Raw genomic sequence first — 19400 nt, 5'->3', positions numbered from 1 at the left:
TTCTTTGGTTGTTAACAAGGTGCTGGACGCTTATGAAAATCCTGTTGAGAAAGGACGAAAAATAAAGGTGGAATTGACAGGATTAGAGCTCCAAGATCAGGAGTTCCAAGACCAGGATGACCCATATCGAGAGTATCGGGAGGTATTATGTTTATCTTGCTTTAAGAATTTTGAGATGATTATAAATTTATACTTTATATTGATATTTCTGCATGCTTATGGATATGGATTATATTCTCTTTCTGTATATTAATTACACCCATATGATAGAATATACATGCAAGATAAACAAAAGGAATTGTAAATTTATGTTTAACACATCTCTTATCTGTGAAGCGTGGTTGATTGGATTAGAAATTTGACCGCTTCTACATCCTACCTGGGTTTCAATTTTCCTAGTGCTTCTCTATGCCCATAAATCTGTTATCTCTCAGATCTAAACCTGGAAACAACTGTAAGTAATTGGGCTAAGGTCACTGCTAATTACTCCATTTGGACTGCTGCTGTTCCAGTCGCTGGAGAGGGTGGGGGGTGCCCCTAGTGTTCATGCTCTGTGTATTCTTAGAAAATCTTTGTGGTTAGTATGAGTGACAACACACAAAATAGTTGCCCTTGATGTGTGTGCAAGCAACCAAGGGCACAAGAAAGTTTAAGTTGAATAATATGGGAGAGATTTCAATTCATAAAACAGTAATCTCTGAAAGTTCAAAGATGTCCATACTACTGTCCAAAAGCAAAGCTATTCAACCAACAGACTTGAAGAGCTGGAGCATATGGCATAGTCAAAGCCTATGTTGTATTGACCAAAATATTGTCTCCATCATGATGGTGAGTGCAAAACTGGGTGCATAATAAGCATTCTACAGAGTGGAAGCCACAATGAAAGAAGGAACGAAAGAAAAGAAAGACAAGGCTGCCTTGATGAAGATGACTACTCTGTGGACTCTCCTCCATGGTCTGTCCTCACTGATCTCTTTTAGAACCTCAAAAATCAAAATCTGTATGTCTTCGCCATGCATTAGTTGTAACTGCTGTTAACCCCCAACACATGCTAGAAAGAGTGAGTTATCTGAGCTACTAGCTAGCTGTCAACCATTAAATTGATTTGCTGTATAAGTATAACAAATAAATACACAAACAGCTGCTAGGGCAAATTTCTATGCATGGAAAAACTAGCAACAGGTTGAAAAAAGCTAAGTCTGCTCATAACTGTAGGCTGTTAACTCAAAATCACTTGCTGTTTGGCTTGTATATGTGACATATGTGCTCTAAATAGGCTCTGTTTCAAGGCCAAATTTGTGGAGGAAGGTTCTGGATCCATAAAACTGCTGGCTGATCTGCTTGTTGACTGTCAGTACACTGAGAACTGCTTTTAATCGACTGCGATTTCACCAAATATGCCATTAAAGACTGCTGCCCTGCCCACCGAACCATTGAAATTGTGATTCAATGCAAAGTCTAAACTGCAATTCCAATTGTAAAGAGGAGGGCAATCTAGTTTTTAAGATGGAAAGGATGCCAAGTCAACTCGCATATGCTAGATAGCAAGCTGAAACTAGGGTTCCAGGTTTAGAACAACAAGAATGCTGAATAAGAATGTTGACTTCTCACATGCAAGAGTGTTGACCCAAAAATAACGAATTGAACCTGAGTTCCAATTTACCAAAGAAAGCAGAAGTATCTAGGCGAATCAAGTTTCACATTTTTTTGTTTCTAGAGGAATCAACAACTAGGCTGTGCTCGTACTTGTGTGACATGGGGTCGATTCCAAACACTACCACTATAACCTCTAGGCACACTGCACGTCCCCAAAACACGGACATGGGCCAGGTGAGGTTTGAACCAGTGACGCCACAAGGAAGGCAGTACACTATCGCCAACTGATCTGCACCCCAGGGGGCTAGTTTTATAAGTTTGGTAATGCTCATCCACTTACAGTTTTTAGAACTGAAGTCATGAGAGAGCAATATTAAGAAACTACCAAATATACTGAGAAGGTCTAATTGCTTCAATAGACATCCTTTTCAATGGCTGCCACATTTCACCTGAAACATTTCTACTGATTTGAATTTGAACCTTAACAATCCATGACTGTACATTGTAACCAGGAGTCTAGGGCCCATACTTGCCAAAGAGTAATGCTAAAAATAGCTGTGCCAAAAATAGTAGTCTGAGTCCTACAAAATAATAATGACAGACAATGAGGGGAACTGCTATGACACTGCTGTCAACTTTAGCATGCGTAAACACAGGCATTATTAACAATGTTATCCTATCTCATGTCAATGGATCATTCTCATTGGACTCTTTCTGAAGAAATTCAAATGTATGCTCAATATCAACATGCAAGCCCTAATACCAACTTGATGAAGGATAGCTGGATCTTAACCCTCAAGTTGCACAGGCAAATCTGCAGGGTTAACAAAACTTTAATTGGTGCTTCTTCAAAGTCTAATTGTGTTTCAATTAATTTGTGTTGTCAACATGTTTGTTTTTTACTTGTTGACATGTCATTGACTATTGCTTGTCATTCCAACATTACATTTGCCGACATCTCATTTTAGCATCTTTGTTGACATCAACTTCTTGTAGGGTCGATCTGCACTGTTTTGGTTCTCACGATCTACTCGAGGAAGTTCATGTTTCGTTACGTCCATTTTTTGTGGTTTTGTGAACTTTTGTTACTTTTAATATCCTTATATCAATCCTGTGCTAGATGAGTGTTTTCCTGTTGTAATTATTTATAGTTCAATTGTCAAAGATAAAAAAAAAAATGTAGCAAGGAGAAGTGTTCACAAGGCTTGGTGTCTAGCCTAGGAAAAAGTGTCCTAACATGACCCCTTTGACTTAAGTTTATGAAAAATAAAGTTTCAAGTGACTTTATGAGACATAAAACCATAAAATGTTTTTTGATTTAATTGATGAAAAAAATTCTTAGGGTATAAAGTGACCTAAGGCTCAAAGAGAGATTAAATCCCCACCCTTGATCTAAATGGCTAAAATGTAATCTCAGCCATTGGATCTGAGGGTTAGGTCTCTCTTCATTAAGAGAGACCAAAAAGGAAAAACAAAGGGAGAAGAGGCACCATTTGCATGTATTCTTCATGAGAATTGGAGAGAAGGAGAAAGATGCTGAGAGGGCAAAGTACAACAGAGGAAGGAGAGTACAGCAGGTACAGCGGCAAGGCTATAGGCATGAATTCCAAGGCAGAGGCTCAGCCGGCTGGAATGAATTTTGAGAAGATTCAAGGCATTATTGCTGCTGCCAGAGTGCAGATTTTGAGGCATCCTGGGCTGATTTTCAAGGGAGTCAGACCACATCAATTGCTCTCAGAAGTGTCGCATTATATGCTGTCAGAGAAGTGTGATTTTCGAGGAGGTAGACATAGAATTAGAGGAAGTTTGATATGGAATTCATTGGAGCCTATTAGTGGTGCAGACCAGCACAAAAATCGAGGGAGTGAGTGCACTTTTCGAGGGAGGTTTTGCTGGGAAATTCATGCAGCTGGAACTAATTTCAAGGGTGCTGTTAGGCATTAATTTCTTAGCAATTCTGGGTAGAGAAATTGAGACAGATAGGCACAGAATTCAAGGAGGCATCTACAGCATGAAAATGCAGGAAATCTGGGCACCATTTCCATGCTATCAGGCTGCGTTAATTGCTGTAATAAATTTTGTAATAATTTCTGTCAGAAATAAGAATCTCTCTCTCAGACCGAAAATTTCGGATAAAAAATTGTGTGATTGATTGTATTATTCTCAGCAAAAGTGAAAGAGTAAGAGTAGGCTCATGTGTTTCTTGTTTGAAAAATATTCACGCTTATGATGACAGAATAAAACTTGTGGGTTGGGCATTACATTTGCTGTGATTTCACAAAACCTGAAAACAGGTTGGGCCCAGACTCCAATTTTCTACATGGTATTAGAGCCAAGTTGGAAGATATGCTGAGAAAAGTGACCAAACAGAAAGCATAACAACAAACTAAACAGGGTTTTGTGGTTGAGAGGGAGCAGTGTTTGCCGTTGGACAGATTTGGGATTTTGTGTTGGGTTGTTGAGGTCAATGGCTACAGGTTTGAGGGTTGAGGACATGCTGAATGGGGCTGATAATTTTAGCCGATGGAAGGAGAGGTTTGTATTGGTGCTTCAGGAATTTGAGTTGTGGGAGATTGTTGAGAATGCAGTAGTACCTCCCACTGATCCAATACTACTGGCTGATTTTAACAAGAGGAATGTTAAGGCCAAGAGACTCCTTCTAGCTGCTATCAAAGACCACCTCATTCCCCATGTTTCAGGGAAGAGAAAGCACTAATGAGAATAGGAAAATGGTGTTGCGAGAAAAACTAAGGCAAATCAAGATGTCCAAAGCCGAGACAATTTCCTCATACCTCACCAAGATCACTCAAGTGAGAGATGAATTGGCAGCCGTGGGAGAAATCATCTCTGATGAGCAATTGGTTAGATCAGCTATGAATGGTTTTTCCAAGAAGTGGGATGCTTTCCTTGATGGGATAGTAGCCTGTGAGAAACTTCCAAATTGGGGAAGAATGTGGGATTATTTCCATCAAGAGGCAGTAAGGTGAAATGCCAAGAGTGGAGGACAACATGGTAGGGAAGATGGAGACTGTTGCTCTGGCAGCAGAGGGCAAGAAGTCGTCCAAGAAGCGTTCCGTGAATGGGACGTGTTGATTTTTGGGTAGAATTAGATGTGCTTTAGCTCCGAAATTTTGTAGAGGGGCTAAAACACATGTGATCTCCAAGACCCAGAAATCGTTTGGTGAAATTCCACCCGGATTGTGTTTTATTAACATAATTAATATTTTAATGGGGGTTCTTAAGTCTAAACTTAGGAAAATAAAAATATTAATGGGTAATAATGGAAGTATGGGCGAGAAGCTTCTAAGTGACGAAGATCAAGCCTGATTTAATCTTAGCCGTTGATTAGGGAGTTAATCTCGACTGTTGATTCATCAATAGGAAAAGTATAAGAGGAGGCTTGAGGGTCAGTTGGGGATACACCAAGTTGATTAGTTAGTTTGATTTTTTCTGGATCGTGGTTTGTTGAGAAAATCGAACAAGTGATTTGAGTTGCAGTGAGAGGAGCAGAAGCAGAGATTTGGATTGGAGAGGAAGTTTCGAGCCAAAGAGTACATAGCAGAGAGGCAGCTTGAGCACCAGGGAGGAAGCGTAGAGGCCTATGCAGTGCAGGAGGGGATCACGTAGAGCTGACACAGTCCATAGGGTCTCTTGCAATGGCATTGCAGAGTATTCGTCAGTAGTCCGAGATTTTGCTGGAGAAGCGAGGTTCTCAGCGAGGAGGGCTGAACAAAAGTCTTCATCCAGCAAATCGATCCAACAAAAGGGGTGACGCAGTCCTCTAGAGGCAAGACGCTGGCCCATGCAATGATTGCATAGGGACTTCGCAGTGTTTGTCGGGAGGGTGTTAGATCACTCATTGGATTAGCTGTGACTTGGGGAGCAAGGTAGACCCTCGAATATATTTCTTGTTGCCGTGACTTCTCTGCAAGGTTAGCCGGTGTGAGAGGCAACCTGTTGTATTTAGATTTTGCTTGCTTAATAATACAAACCCTCTATTTGCTGCACCGGTTTTCCCGCATTGGTTTTATCCGGGGATCTGTTGTCCAAAAATAACGATGTCCCTTGTGTGATTGGCTCATCTATTGTTTCAGTTTATGATCTGTATCCCAGATTACTCTGTAGTAGTGTTTACATCACTGTTTATCTAATTAAATAACTTGTTGAATGAAATAACAAGTAGGATATGTTAAACAAATAACTGCAGTAAGATTTCTGTTTGTAAAGATTTAGAAATTTTCACAGGACCGAGCAGAAGAGTAAACAAAAGGAGAAGGACATGAGCAAAGTGAGATGTTTTGCTTGTCAGAAGATGGGACACTATGCTCTTATGTGTACTAACAAGAAGAAGGGTGTTGCAGCTTCAACTAACGTGGGTGAGTTTTCCACCATGTTCGATAAGAAGTTTTCTTTGGTGGTTTGTCGTGACATTAGTGTCACATTGTCTAGTATATCGTACGTTGATAGTGGAGCATCAAACTGCATGACAAGTGTTAGGGAGCACTTCTCAGGTCTTATGGAGAAGGGTGTAGATCTAGAGGTGGTGCTTGGTGATGACTTTACAATTAGGGAAGTTGTTATTGGGACTATATCCTTTCAGAGGGAGTCATAACCTCTTATGAAAGTGACAGAGGTCTTATATGTTCCGGGGGTGAAAGAGAACTTGATATTAGTGTCCACCATTGAGGACAAGGGATATGCGGTGGTGTTTCATGATGGACATGTTCTCATGTATCCCAGGGGTTTCGGTAACAGTTCGGCCAAAGTGATTGGAATATGCCATGGGAAGTTATACAGGATCATGTTTCAGCCTACTAGAGCATTGGTTTTGACCACTAGAAGTAGTGATCTATTTGACTTATGGTAGAGGAGGATGATTTGCTTACACCATGGGACTTTGAAAGTACTGAGAGAGATTGTTATAGGGTTACCAGAGTTTAGTACTGAGCACCAGGATGCATGCAGGGGGTGCACTTTGGGAAAGTACACCAAGAGTGCTTTTCCAAGTAGTGACAGTTGGGTAGCAAGTATACTTGATTTGGTTCATTTTGATGTGTGTGGTCCAATGTCTTTGGTATCATGGAGCTGATATGAGTACTATTTCATTTTTATTGATGACTACTCGAGGAAGACCTAGATTTTCTTCATGAAGACCAATGATAAAGTCTTCAAGAGGTTCGAAGTGTTTAAAGCTCTTGTGGAGAACCAAATGGGTAAGAAGATCAAGGTGTTGAGGTTTGACAATGGGGGTGTGTATACCTCCAATGAGATTGAAAGAATTCTGTGCAAGAGTAGGGATCAAGAGGGAGTTGACTATTCCTTACAACCCACATCAAAATGAGGCCGCAGAGAGGAAGAACATGGCCATAGTTGGGGCAGTGAGAGCCATGCTTCATGATCAAAGGCTACCATTCTTTCTTTGGGCTGAGGTGTGTAACATTGTAGTGTATTTGCAAAACATGTGCCTATATAGAGTTTTGGGGAAGAAGGCTCATGGGGAGGCATTTTTTGGGAAGAACCCTGATATTGGGCACTTCAGGATTTTTGGGTGCATAACTTATTGACGTCCCCGAGGGGAAGGGGACAAAGCTAGAACCGACGACTGAGAAGGGTATTTTTGTGGGGTATGGTGATTCTTCAAAGTCTTACTGCATATATATCCCTGTTAAGAGGAAGGTTGTTGACTCTTGAGAGGCGGGATGTGAGATTTGAGGAGGAGGTCAAAGAGAGTTGGAGTCACGAGAGTTGGAATAGGTAGAGCAACAAGAGTCCTCAACAGGGAAATTCACCATAGGGTAAAGGATCATAGGAGTTTGGAGGATCATATACATCAGGAGTGACAGGTCCACAGGTGACAGGGTTGCATGGCACAAGTTTCTAGGGTACAAGTACAACATCAGCCATAGGGGCATTATTATTAGGGGTACAAACTTTAGAGGAGGATATTCCCACCCTAGTATAGGAGGCTATTTTGTGGAAGAGGAAGCTAGGATGGCCTCATGATACCTTGAAGAAAGCCCAAGTGGTTAGTTAGGGAGATTAGACCACCAAAGTGGCTTGGTGGCTCTTTGGCAATGGTTAGTAGCATTGTTGAGACCGAGCCTTTTAACTATGAGGAGGTTGTAGGCCGACAAGTTTGGATGGATGCCATGGTGGAAGAGTATGCTTCCATCACATAGAATGATGTTGGGGAGAGAGTGCCGAGAGTTTAGGGGAAGTTAGTGGTGATCTTTTGGTGGCTCTATAAGATCAAGTATGCTGTGGATGGCAACATTGAGAAGTACAAAGCTTGGTTTGTGGCTCGAGAGTTCTCACATGTTGAGGGAGTCGATCACGAGGGGACATTCACTCTAGTTGCTTGGTATACTTATATTAGATTAGTGGTCTCTATACCCATAGAGATGGGTTGGAAGATCCCACTAGATGGATGTGAAGACCAAATTTTTGAATGGTATTATTTAGGAGGAGGTGTACATTAAGAAACCATAGAGTGTTGAGATGTGCTGCCGTTTAAATCCACACTTGGGATATCGTGGAAAATTCTTTAATCCACTTGGTGTGGCGTTGCTGTCACTCAATTCTCAACTCCTCCGTCTAGGCTGATTCCTAGCGAACCTAGGGGGGTGGACCCTATGAGACAAACACTAAGGCTTGATTAAGTTAAGCTAAACAAAATAAAGTTCTAGGAGTTAAATGGATTATACAAGAAATATATCCACCATCAATATACAAGTTGCAACATTTCACTGTATAGCATGTAAATGATTACACAAGTGCATGAAATGATCATAAGCACATACAATCATCCATAAACAAGAGATGTAACAATGATAGCATCAAATGAATGGAAAATCTTAAGCAAATGATATAGTAGGTAATGGAAACCAATGCCAAGTAAGATAACTTGTGAATGTAAATAGTTGAAAATGAGATGCTAAAAGTAAATGTACTTGAAAGTAAATGGTAGTAACCAAGTTGAATGCTGTAAAAAGAGAGTATGATGAATGTTCTTGGTTGATTTTAGTTAATATTAGATTTCACATGGGTTTAAGTTAATTGAATGTGTGAGTGCACAATGAAGCGTATGACCCATGTGAAGCAAAAAAATAAATTTAGCTAATTGTTTTTTTCCTCATCTAGCCTTATCCTTCTTGGGTCAAGGAAAGTTGCTAGGGGATCCTACGGGAGGAAGCTTTTCTTCAATGAGTACTCCTAGGAGCCCACAAGTCAACCTGTCCACAAGGAGATCCAACACTAGGGGTAGCAAACCCATAACTTGATTTCGCGAGTTAGATGTTTACCAATTTCCTCCAATCTCACAATAAGAAGATATAGAAGATGTTTTCCTTATTTAGTCTAATTCAACCAACAAGCCCTAATGCTTGATGAAGGTACGTTACTTTGCAAAGTGAAACTAACCTAAAGTGCATAAAATGAAATCTATTCTAGATAGCATAAAAGGAAATCTATTTTAGCTATTGAAATTAGATTAATCTAATGGAATGAAAATTAAACTAATCTAATTGTTAGGTGTTTAAGCTACTCTAAGGTTAATTTAATCGAAGAGAAAATGAAAACCACGAAAAGGGACACCATACACAGAGATCTACATTGGGTAGGGGGTATGCTTAGCGGACTCCCCTAACTCTCAAGATGATTACAATGCATTTGAGTCTGTTGTGAATAAAGGGAGCAGGAAAATGAAATCCCTTATAAAAAAAGGGAGAACAATGATTGCTCTTTGTGAAGTTACAATGGTGTTATATTAATGGTTTTACAAAGGCTTCAATGTAGGTTGCTTCTGGGTGCTTAAAATATTCGAGGTTGAGTAAATTTCAGCAGCACCTCCCCTTGTAAAAGCACGGGCCTGCTAAAAATAAGAAAGCTAATTTGCCTACAATATGATGAAAATGAGTTTGAAATTATCAAACAAAGTTAGAGTGTGAAAGCCCAAAATACTATAATTAAAATACTAACTTCCTGCACTAGTTAGCGAAAGAAAAACCAAGAGAACTTGGTTATTTCTCAACGAATATGACTTTTGTTAGGACAAGACAAGAAAAATCTAGATAAAATTGACAAATTGTGATTTTTTTTGGCCGATTTTTTCACATTAGAAAAACTCTTGATAAAATTGAGAAAATAATGATTTTATCATGAGTTGAACGAAAAAAATAACACGAGGGGCAGGGAAGGGGGTTGAAAACATGGGATTAAATCGTAAAAGCGAGGATCAAATTGTAAAAAAATTTGATTAAATCATAAAAAATTGGAATCTTTTCGAAATTGAAAAAAATGGATATTTCTATAGTTTTTTAATTTTCTAGAGTTTTTGCTGTTTCTTAAAAATTTTCTTGACTTTTATGACTTTTCAATTTTCAGACCCTTGCCACTTAATTCTCGAGTTTGACTTTCTCAACATTGGTGAGAATCCTCTCATGCTTGTACTGTATGTGGAAGACTTATGTTTTAGAGGTACAGAGAGACTTGTAGAGTACTGCAAGTGAGACCTTGCTTCTTAGTTTGAGATGATAAACATTGGATTGATCCATTATTTCTTGGGACTAGAGGTATTGCAAGAGGAGGGTCATACCTTTCTGGGATAGGGCAAGTATGCAACAAATATTTCGATGAGATTTCATATGGAGGACTATAGGCCCATGTCCACCCTAATGATTACCAACTGGATGAAGCTTCATTCTTCTAAGTCCTAGTTGGTTGATCCCACAACTTATTGTCAGTGGATATGCTCATTAATATATCTAGTCATCACAAGACGAGACATCTGTTTTGCAATCAACACTCAGTCAGTTTATGGTGGCGCCGAGGAGAGTGCATTTGGTGGTTGCAAAACATGTACTTCGGTATTTGCAGGGGACAATAGATTATGGTCTAGATTATGTTTAGGGGGATGGAGTCAAGATGACTGTTATATAGACTCAGATTGAGCATGATGTGTTGGTGATAGGAAAAGCAGTTTTGGATGTTGTCTCTGGTTGGGTTTGGTAGTTGTATCATAGTTCAGTCAGAAACAATGTTCAATGGCATTATGTTTTGCAAAGGCAGAGTATATTGTAGCTAGTCAGGCTAGTTGCGAGGCTATTTGGATTCGCAAGATGTTGGTAAGCTTATTTGGTCATTAGTTCAGGGATACACTGTTTTACTGTGATAATTAGGGTTGCATGAAACTCACAATATCAACTTTTCATGACACGTCAAAACACATAGGGATTAGGTACCAGTTCATTCATGACTGTGTTCAGAAAGGGGCAATGCATCTTGCATATTTATCTACTGATGAGCAGGTGGGTGATGTTCTCCCGAAGTCCTTGCCAAGAGGCACACATTTCTACTTTAGAGACAAGGTGGGAGTGGTGAGAGACACTTTCCTCGGTAAGAGTGAGTGTTAGAAAAAATGTACTGGGACAAGTGTTTCTAAGGCTTGGTATCTAGCCTGGGAAAAAGTGTCCTAACATGACTCCCTTAACTTATGAGAAATAAGGTTAAAGTGAATTCATGAGACCCAGTGATCAAGTGACTTTTTGATTTAATTAATGAAAGGGGGCTTAGTGGATAAAATGACTTACAATCCGATGAGAGATTAAATCCTCACCGTTGATTTCAATGGTAAGATATAATCTTAGCCATTGGATCTTAGGTTTAGGTCTCTCTTCATTAAGAGAGAACAAAAAGGAAAAGAAAAGGGGGGAGGCACTGTTTGAATGTATTCTTCTTGACATTTGGAGAAGAGGAGAAGGAGGCTAAGACGACAAGGTACACTAGAGAAAGGAGAGTACAACAGGTACAACAAGAGTATAGGCACAAATTCCAAGGCAAAGGCTGAGTAGGCTTACACAAAATTTTAGGAGAAGATTCAATGCATTTATTGCTGCTGCTTGTGTTAATTTGGTAGCTCAAGGATAAATTCCCTCCATTTGATAACCTTTGTCATCAAGAAAGACTGCTCCTATCCCTTGGAATAATTTAATTTTGGTTTTAAGGAAAAACACATTTTTCAAGGTGAAATCCTCAAGTGCACAAAAGTACAGCTCGACTTTAAAGACAGATTAGGTCTCCTCCAACGCATATAGAACAGAACTAATGTCACATCACTTTGGAGCATCATCATCACACAACACATCTTCTCTCTGTTCTCTTGTTTGGTTTGTATAGGTTTGCAATTGGAGGGTCGAGCTCACATGTGCAAAGGGAAGAAGGGCATATCTAATTTTTGCGTTGACTTTTTTGTTTGGGATAGTTTGACAAGTCATTGACCAGTTTTAACTTCATGTTTTGACTTGGAAAATTCTGATTTTTGGAGGTTGAATTGACTGGTGAAGGAACCAAACTTTTCTGGGCAGTTTGACTTGGGTTGACCACAACCCTCGATTAAAATTGATCGCAGAATTTCTCTCTCCTTTGACTGAACTTTTGAGGACTATTTTGACTATGGCTTGACCAGCAAAGAAGGTCGATTTGTTTGACTGTTTGACTTGTGGACTGTTAGGGCATCATTTGATGTTGTCGACTTTGATAGAAATTTTAGATTTGACTTTGGGGCTCATCTTTTGTACATTAGTTGGTTGGTCTCTTGGATAGTCAAAGGTTTGAATTTGACTCTTTTGTTAATGAATTGGATCATTTTATCTCTCTATTGAACATTTGATGACAATCTAATAGAAGAAGAATTTGAAAGGGTTTTCCCCCTTGTGGGTTTTTTTCTGGTGTTTGACCAAATTTTGTGTCTCTTGTTATTGCGCTTGTCTGTCTTCTATTCTGCATTGGATTTACTGTTTTATTTACAATTGCTTGCTGCCATTGGAAGATTGAATTTATTTAAAAAGTGATTGTTAATTGAAGTTCGGTTGGAATAAGTGATTGTCCTAAGCATAAAACATTAGAAAAATTAACATGGTATTAGAGCTGAGGTGAAGACAAGCCCAAGGAGACATGAGACAAAAGAAATTACCTTTGAAGCAATCATCTTTGTAAGAAGTTGAAGGAGCCTATTTGACTTTGTCAAGATGTCTACCTCATGCTTCAAGGATTCAAAGAAGCTGAATGACTCATCAAACTTTGTCACTTGGAAGATCAAGTTGGAAGTAACTTTGGATGAAAATGATGTTATGAAATATGTGGAAGGAAATGTACGTGAGCCTTTGGAGAATGCTTCTACTGCTGTCAAGGCCAAGTACAAGAAAGGTGAGATCAAAGCAAAGAAAGTTATTATAGATTCTTTGAAAGATCATTTGATTACTGAGATTGCTAAGTTGAAGAAGTCCAAGGATATCTATGATAAGCTGGTTGGGATGTAGGAGGTCAAAAATTTGAATCACATTCTTTCCTTGAAGAAGCAATCATATTTCATGAGGATATGCCAACTGATGGATCAATTGCAGAATGTTGGAGAATCTATGTCTGATAGAGAGATGGTGCTCGTTTCTCTTCAAGGCCTTCCTACTATTTGGAAACCTTCATTACTACTTTTGATGAGCTCTTTGGCAAGTGCACTCAAGAAGAAACTAGGATGATAGCTAGAGGCAGGATTCAAAATCATGAAGATGGAAAGTCCTTTGCATTTGTTGCTCAAGACCAGAAGAAGAAGGGAAGAGGAAGATCATATAATACTAGAAAGTCTTCTCCCAAATCCAAGGACTCCAAGAGAAGGTATAGAAAAGAGAGGCCTTAAGTTAAGCATGGTCACTATGCCCGAGACTGTCCGGAAAAGGTAGATGATCCAAGGTCCAACGACAACAACAATCGTGGCTTCAACAACAACAACCAGTTTAATGATAAAAGAAGATGAGATGCTCTTGATGATTGTGAAGAAGGCTATTGTTCTCAAAAGAGATCAAGAAACTCAAGGTATGGAAATAAAACAACTGCTACTCAATTTGAATATATTCTTATTTCTGCAATTTCTAGTTCCTCTCCTCCGGATTCATGTGATGTTTGGTAGACAGTGGGGCCTTTAGACATTTCTCTGGGTATCATGAAGTTCTCTTAAATCTGGTTGAGAGAGAGACTAATCTTGATCCGGATTGGATCATTATATTGTTTGTCATCCATCTCGATGTGATTCATAGTGGAAAAAGTGGAGGAATCAACTCATGGGACTGTTTTTATCAACCGGATCTTGTTTGGCAAAATAGGGTATGAAACCTTCTGTGAGCATTTTGAGGCATCAAATGACCTTTTTTGGGGGTAAAACTTTGCCTCTTTAGAGCTGCACCTTTTCATGCTATTCTACACAAAGGTATTTCCTATGGCACAAGAAGTGCATCAATCAAACGCGTATGCAAAAGTTATGCCACTTTGACCTTCCTGTTTTCACACCCATAATTCGGGAGGATGCTGCGTTAGCTGCCATTGTTCATGGAAAAGTGGCTAGCCACGTCATTATGATGTAAAAGACTTTAGAAGAGTCTATATTGTAACATTGGTTAAGAGTGGATGTAGTCAAACCTAACCACTAGTTTCTCATTGCTGGGGTTAACAACATTTTCCCATCATATCATCATTTTCATTAGCTTGTCAAACTACACTTTTTCTTGCGCCGTTGTTGGGGATATCTCATTCTCAACACTTCAACGACATTCTTCTTAATCTTCATAATCTTCTAATCATCTTAGCCAACAATTTCACAACATTTTTTGGCACCTTCCTTTCATCATTCTTCATCCTTTAATCACCTTATCCTTTTTCCTCTCACTAATCCTTTAATCTTGTTTATCCGCACCTTTAGCACTTGGACGTTTAGGTTGGTTTCCAGTTTGGGTGGCGACTCGACTTATTCATCCATTCACAAGAGCTTACTCTAGAAGGAACCCTATTAGCTTGGTTAACCCTGCTCCTGATCTTGAAAAGGTTCTCAGAGCTCGGATAAACAAATTACATTCTAGAGAGAATTATTATTTATCGGATAGGAAGCTCTTCCTGATCTCCATTTGCTTTTCGTTAATCCTCCCAATCAAGACTTCATGGCTGATTATTACAAGCCTTGCAACTTCACCAACATCCAAGGATATCCGCATGATCTGCCAGATGACTCTACTATGAACAAACTTTCGATCTTTCAAGGGAACAATGCCATCAATGCCGAAGTTCACATAAAGAAGTTCAACACTTTCATATAGTTATATTTTCATGCCACTGCATACAACCATAAAGATGTCAGAATGAAGCCATTTCTTTTGTCATTGGAAGATAATGCACTAGAATGGTTTCATGACAAAGCGGATAATGCCCTTGATTCTTTAAGATCCCTCATTTATGCATTTAAAGATAAATTTGGTGATAAAAGAGAAGGAAAGTATTTGGTTAAAGAGCTTAATACCATGGAGAAGAGGGAAAATGAAACAATTGAAGAGGTCAACCAAAGATTCAATGGCCTTCTAAAGGATATGACTCAAGACTACATACGTCCTGACAAAACAATTTAAAGCAATATCTTGAAGCTTTCAATGGTGATACTCAATATGAGATTAGACGTGCCAAGCCTGTTACTTTAGCTGCTGCCCAGAGTACAACTGAAGAGTTAGAAAAGGATAGGAAAGCTTCAGGTAAGTCAGAGATCCTAGGTTTTGAAAGAGGTTCGGCTAAATCTAAGGGAAAAGAAATTAAGGAAGAAGAACCAAAATCAGTTAAAGAATTGACTCGAGTAATTAGGGAGATGAAAATTGAACATGCCAGACAAATAAGTGATATGCAAAATCAGCTAATACAGATGGAAAGAAGCCGAATGCAGAATATGCAGCCTAAAAATAACAATAATAACAGGGGTAACAATAATCCATGGCCAAGAAGGAACCCTCCAAATGATCAAAGGCCTCCTACTCTGCTTGAATCTGCTAATGTTGTTGATGAGCCTATCCCTTTCTGTAGACCTTATGAAAGTTTCCATGAAGAAAGTGCATGTGCCTTAGCTAAAAAGATCTTAGATGAAGTAGCAAATGAACGAATAAATCATGTCGGTCAAGATTCATCTAGGGAAATTCGTTGTGCAGATATCAGCTATGTAAACATTCGAAATCAGAAATTGACAAAATCAATGTTGACAAAAATGAAGAAGTTTCTCGATTTAAAAACCATAGCGAAAAATTACTATCGCAAATTAAGAAACTTAAGAAGGATAAGAAGTCATTAGAAAACAAGGTACAACAACTTATCGAGAAAGAAGCATCAAATGTAGGAATTCAAGTTGATGACAAAACAACAAATACCGGTAGAGTGAATATAAAAACTCAAGAAGACAAGTCAGTTAAAGAAACGACACACTTAGATATTGCAAATCAGACAATGGATATCCCAAGTGAATGTTCCATAACCAATTCAACAACATCTTTGCCAGAAGAAAATCAAACCAGAAAAGTTCCCTATCGGCATCCGAATAATGAGAATAGACAAATCAACCACGCTACGTATCGGGACCATTCAGAATCAAATCAACAAACTGATGTTCCAGATAATAGTGATGTAACTTCAATCTAGTCTTATGGTAACAAGTTGTTACAAAATTCCAGTGATCAAAATACTAGACAGAAGATTAATCTGGGATGGTCTAATCCCTTCTCAGTGCGACAATTTTGTTTGTCACTAAGAAGATCATATCAACTTGTATCGACGAGGATGACTATTTCGAGAGAGAAAGACGTTTGAAGCTGAAAAAGAGATCAAGCCTCTTTTCATCAACAAGCTTTGAGGACAAAGCTCTTTGAGGGAGGAGGCAATGTAACGAATAAAATATATATAAATAATGTAAGATAATATAAATGATAATAAGCATAAATAATTATTAGTTAAGTAGTAATTAGGTTGAAGAGGCATGTCTAATTGAGACATGACTCTTCATGAAGAGACACTTGCCTGATATATAAGCAAGCCTCTAGTTCTCATTGTAAAACATTATCATTCTTATTCTTCTTCACATATTTAATATAATATTTATATTCTCAATGGATAACTTCATATTCCAAGTCTTTTGGAGTAATTAAATTGTAGAAGGAACTTTGTTCGCTTCAGTTTTCTCCCTGGTGGGGTTTTTCCTTGGTCTTTGACAAAATCTTGTGTCTTTTGTTATTGCTTTTGGTTGTCTTCTATTGTTCATTGGATTTACTGTTCTATCTACAATTGCTTATTGTCATTGGAAGATTTAATTTATTTAAAAAATGATTGCTAATTGAAGAAGAATTGGAATAAGTGATTGAGCTAAGCATAGAACATTGGAAAAATTAACAACGTGAGTATAGATTTCGAGGTAGTCTGAGCCAATTTTAAAGGGAGTTAGACCACGTTAATTGTTGTCAAAGCAACGTGATTTTTGAGGCGGCATGCACAAAATTTGAGGTTGTATGACAGGACATTTATTGTAGCCTATGAGTGCTTGTTAAAATTGGCAACTAGCGCCAAATTCCACCTTGGACAACTCATATGATGGAGATGATATTTTTGTTGGGTTCCTCTTTCCGAGAGGTGTAGGATTGATCTAAAGATCATCTCATACTGACAAGTATAAATGGAATTATGAATTTATTTCTTCTATGGACAAATTGTCAAGGTTGGCCAACAATCTAATGTAGGCTCAGAAGCTCAAAAGTCACATCTCTTCACCCTAAAGCTTGGATATAAATAGAAGGAGCATCTACGTCACTTGGACGTTCATCATCTCATACATCTCTCTCTCTCTCCTCATCTAGTTGGGTCGTACAAACATCATGCAACCTTCTTCTCCTCCACACATGCGAAAGTTTGACTAGGGTTTTTTGATTTCTGCGTTGACCAAGTTGCAGTGGGTTTGACCAGCGTTGATCAGGGAACGTTTGACCTTGTTTGACTACGATTTTTGTGGGAATATTTTTTTTTGGGAAGACCGTATTCTTTGGCACAAAAACATAGATTTTTTGTGTTGTTTGACCAATGTTGATCGCAACAAGTTTGATTGTAGGTTTGACTGTGCGTTGACCAAGTTTGATCGATTTCTTCAGGATTGTTTTGGGTTGATTTGGACTGTTGTTAGGGACCGAATTGACTGGGTATGAACGAACTGATTTGGAAGAGTAATTTTGCTCATTTGACTAGCGTTGACTTTCTGGTTAGGGCATCCTGTTGATTGCAGTTTGACTATGTTTGGGCAAGTAAATTTTGTATATTATACTCTCTCTCTCTCTCTCTGCTAAACTTTTGAAGAATAATAAGAAGACTTGATCAAAGGGTTTCCCCACATTGGGGTTTTTCTCTGGCTTCTCTGGCATCTGCCAAATATTGTGTCCTCTTGTCTTGGCTTGTCTTCTGCTTATTGTTTATGTTCTATTTGCATTTACTATCAATGTTAATGTGATTGCTAATATGGAAATTGATATTGGGCTAATAAGAAAAATTGAAGTAAATTGCTCTTAAGCATAAAAGATACCATTGTTATCTAAAATTAACATGGTATCAGATTTGAGGTGAAGACAAAGCCTAAGCAAGAGTGAAAAGAGCAATCACTGAGACTTGTTAGACAAGGACAAGATTCAATGGCCTCCGCATCTTACTTCAAACTTGATGACAAGCTCAATGAGAAGTCTGATTAACATGCATGGGAGATGTCTCTTGATTTGACTTTGGGAGAGCAAGATGTTATGGACTATGTGCAAGGAAAAATTACTGAACCTCGTTCAAATGCACCGACTGCCACAAAGTATAAGAAAGGTGAAGTCAAAGCTAAGAAGATCATCAGGGATTCTATTAACAAGCATTTGGTTGCATACATCTCTGATTTGAACACATCTAAGGAGATGTATGACAGGTTGGTTGGCATGTTCAAAGTTAGCAATGCAAACCAAGTTCTCTTTCTCAAAAACAAGTTGAAGGACATAAAGAAGGGAAGAGGTGAAGATATCCAATCTTACTTCATGAGGATCACCGAGATAAAAAATGATCTTCATTCAATTGGAGAAGTTATTGCTGATAGGGAGCTCACTCTCGTTTCCCTTGTAGGTCTCCCTTGTGAATGGCATGTGTTCAACACTACTATCCTCAACAATGACAAGATTCCAGGTTTTGATGAATTGTTGACTAGATGTACTCAAAAAGGGACAAAGATGATGGAGAGAGACATACCTTCAAATAGGAATGAATCTACCGCATTCTCTGCTCATGCTAAAAAGAAGAACAATGCAAGTTCAAAGAAGCAAAGTCAAGGAAGACCGGGATTCAAAGATGGAAGGAAGGGAAGATGCTTCATTTGTAACATGTTTGGTCACTACGCTATGGAGTGTCCTAATAGAAGGGATACACCTCGTGATGATGACAACAACAACCACAACAATTTCAGGGGCAACAACAATCAAGGGAATGGTAGATTCAATAACAAAGGAAAAGGAATGCTCTTGCTACTCAACATGGAAATGGTCGACCTCCCAAAAGATCAAGAAACTCTAGTTATGATGAATCTAATATTGTAGATAACAACCAAAAATAATTTTTATCTTATATCTGCCCTCTTTATTGCCACTCCACCGAATACCTTGGGAAATTGGTTGATTGATATTGGTGCCTCAAGGCACTTTACTAGGTATAAGGAAGCTCTTTCAAATCTGATAGAAAAGGATACAAATTTGGAAATCATTCTTGGAGACAATGCTACCTATCTCGTGAAAGGAGTTGGGAATTTTACTCTTCAATTAAATCAAAGTAACACCATTCATCTGCAAGAAGTACTCTATGTACTCGATTTAAAGAAGAACCTGGTATCTATCTCGGCGATGGAGGACAAAGGATTCAAGGTGGCATTCATTGATGGAAAGGTACGTGTTTGGAAAAGA

At 38.6% G+C, this 19400-nt stretch overlaps 1 protein-coding gene across 2 annotated transcripts in view; it reads left to right on the top strand.

Annotated features, from left to right (window-relative positions):
* GMI1 (gamma-irradiation and mitomycin c induced 1) overlaps positions 1–19400 on the top strand; it is a 391650-nt gene that overhangs the window by 226022 nt on the left and 146228 nt on the right. For both annotated transcript variants that reach the window (XM_089395476.1, XM_089395477.1), the window contains one exon: positions 20–142. In XM_089395476.1, coding sequence (XP_089251602.1) covers positions 20–142 — 123 coding nt within the window. The remainder of the gene's footprint in view (positions 1–19; positions 143–19400) is intronic.

Source organism: Pinus tabuliformis, chromosome 1_2, assembly GCF_031772625.1.
Source record: "Pinus tabuliformis cultivar Carrire ecotype Pingquan chromosome 1_2, CPIR1, whole genome shotgun sequence".
NCBI classification, from domain to species: domain Eukaryota; kingdom Viridiplantae; phylum Streptophyta; class Pinopsida; order Pinales; family Pinaceae; genus Pinus; species Pinus tabuliformis.
The sequence above is the reverse complement of the archived record's forward strand: the minus strand, read 5'-3'. Positions and strand labels throughout refer to the sequence as shown.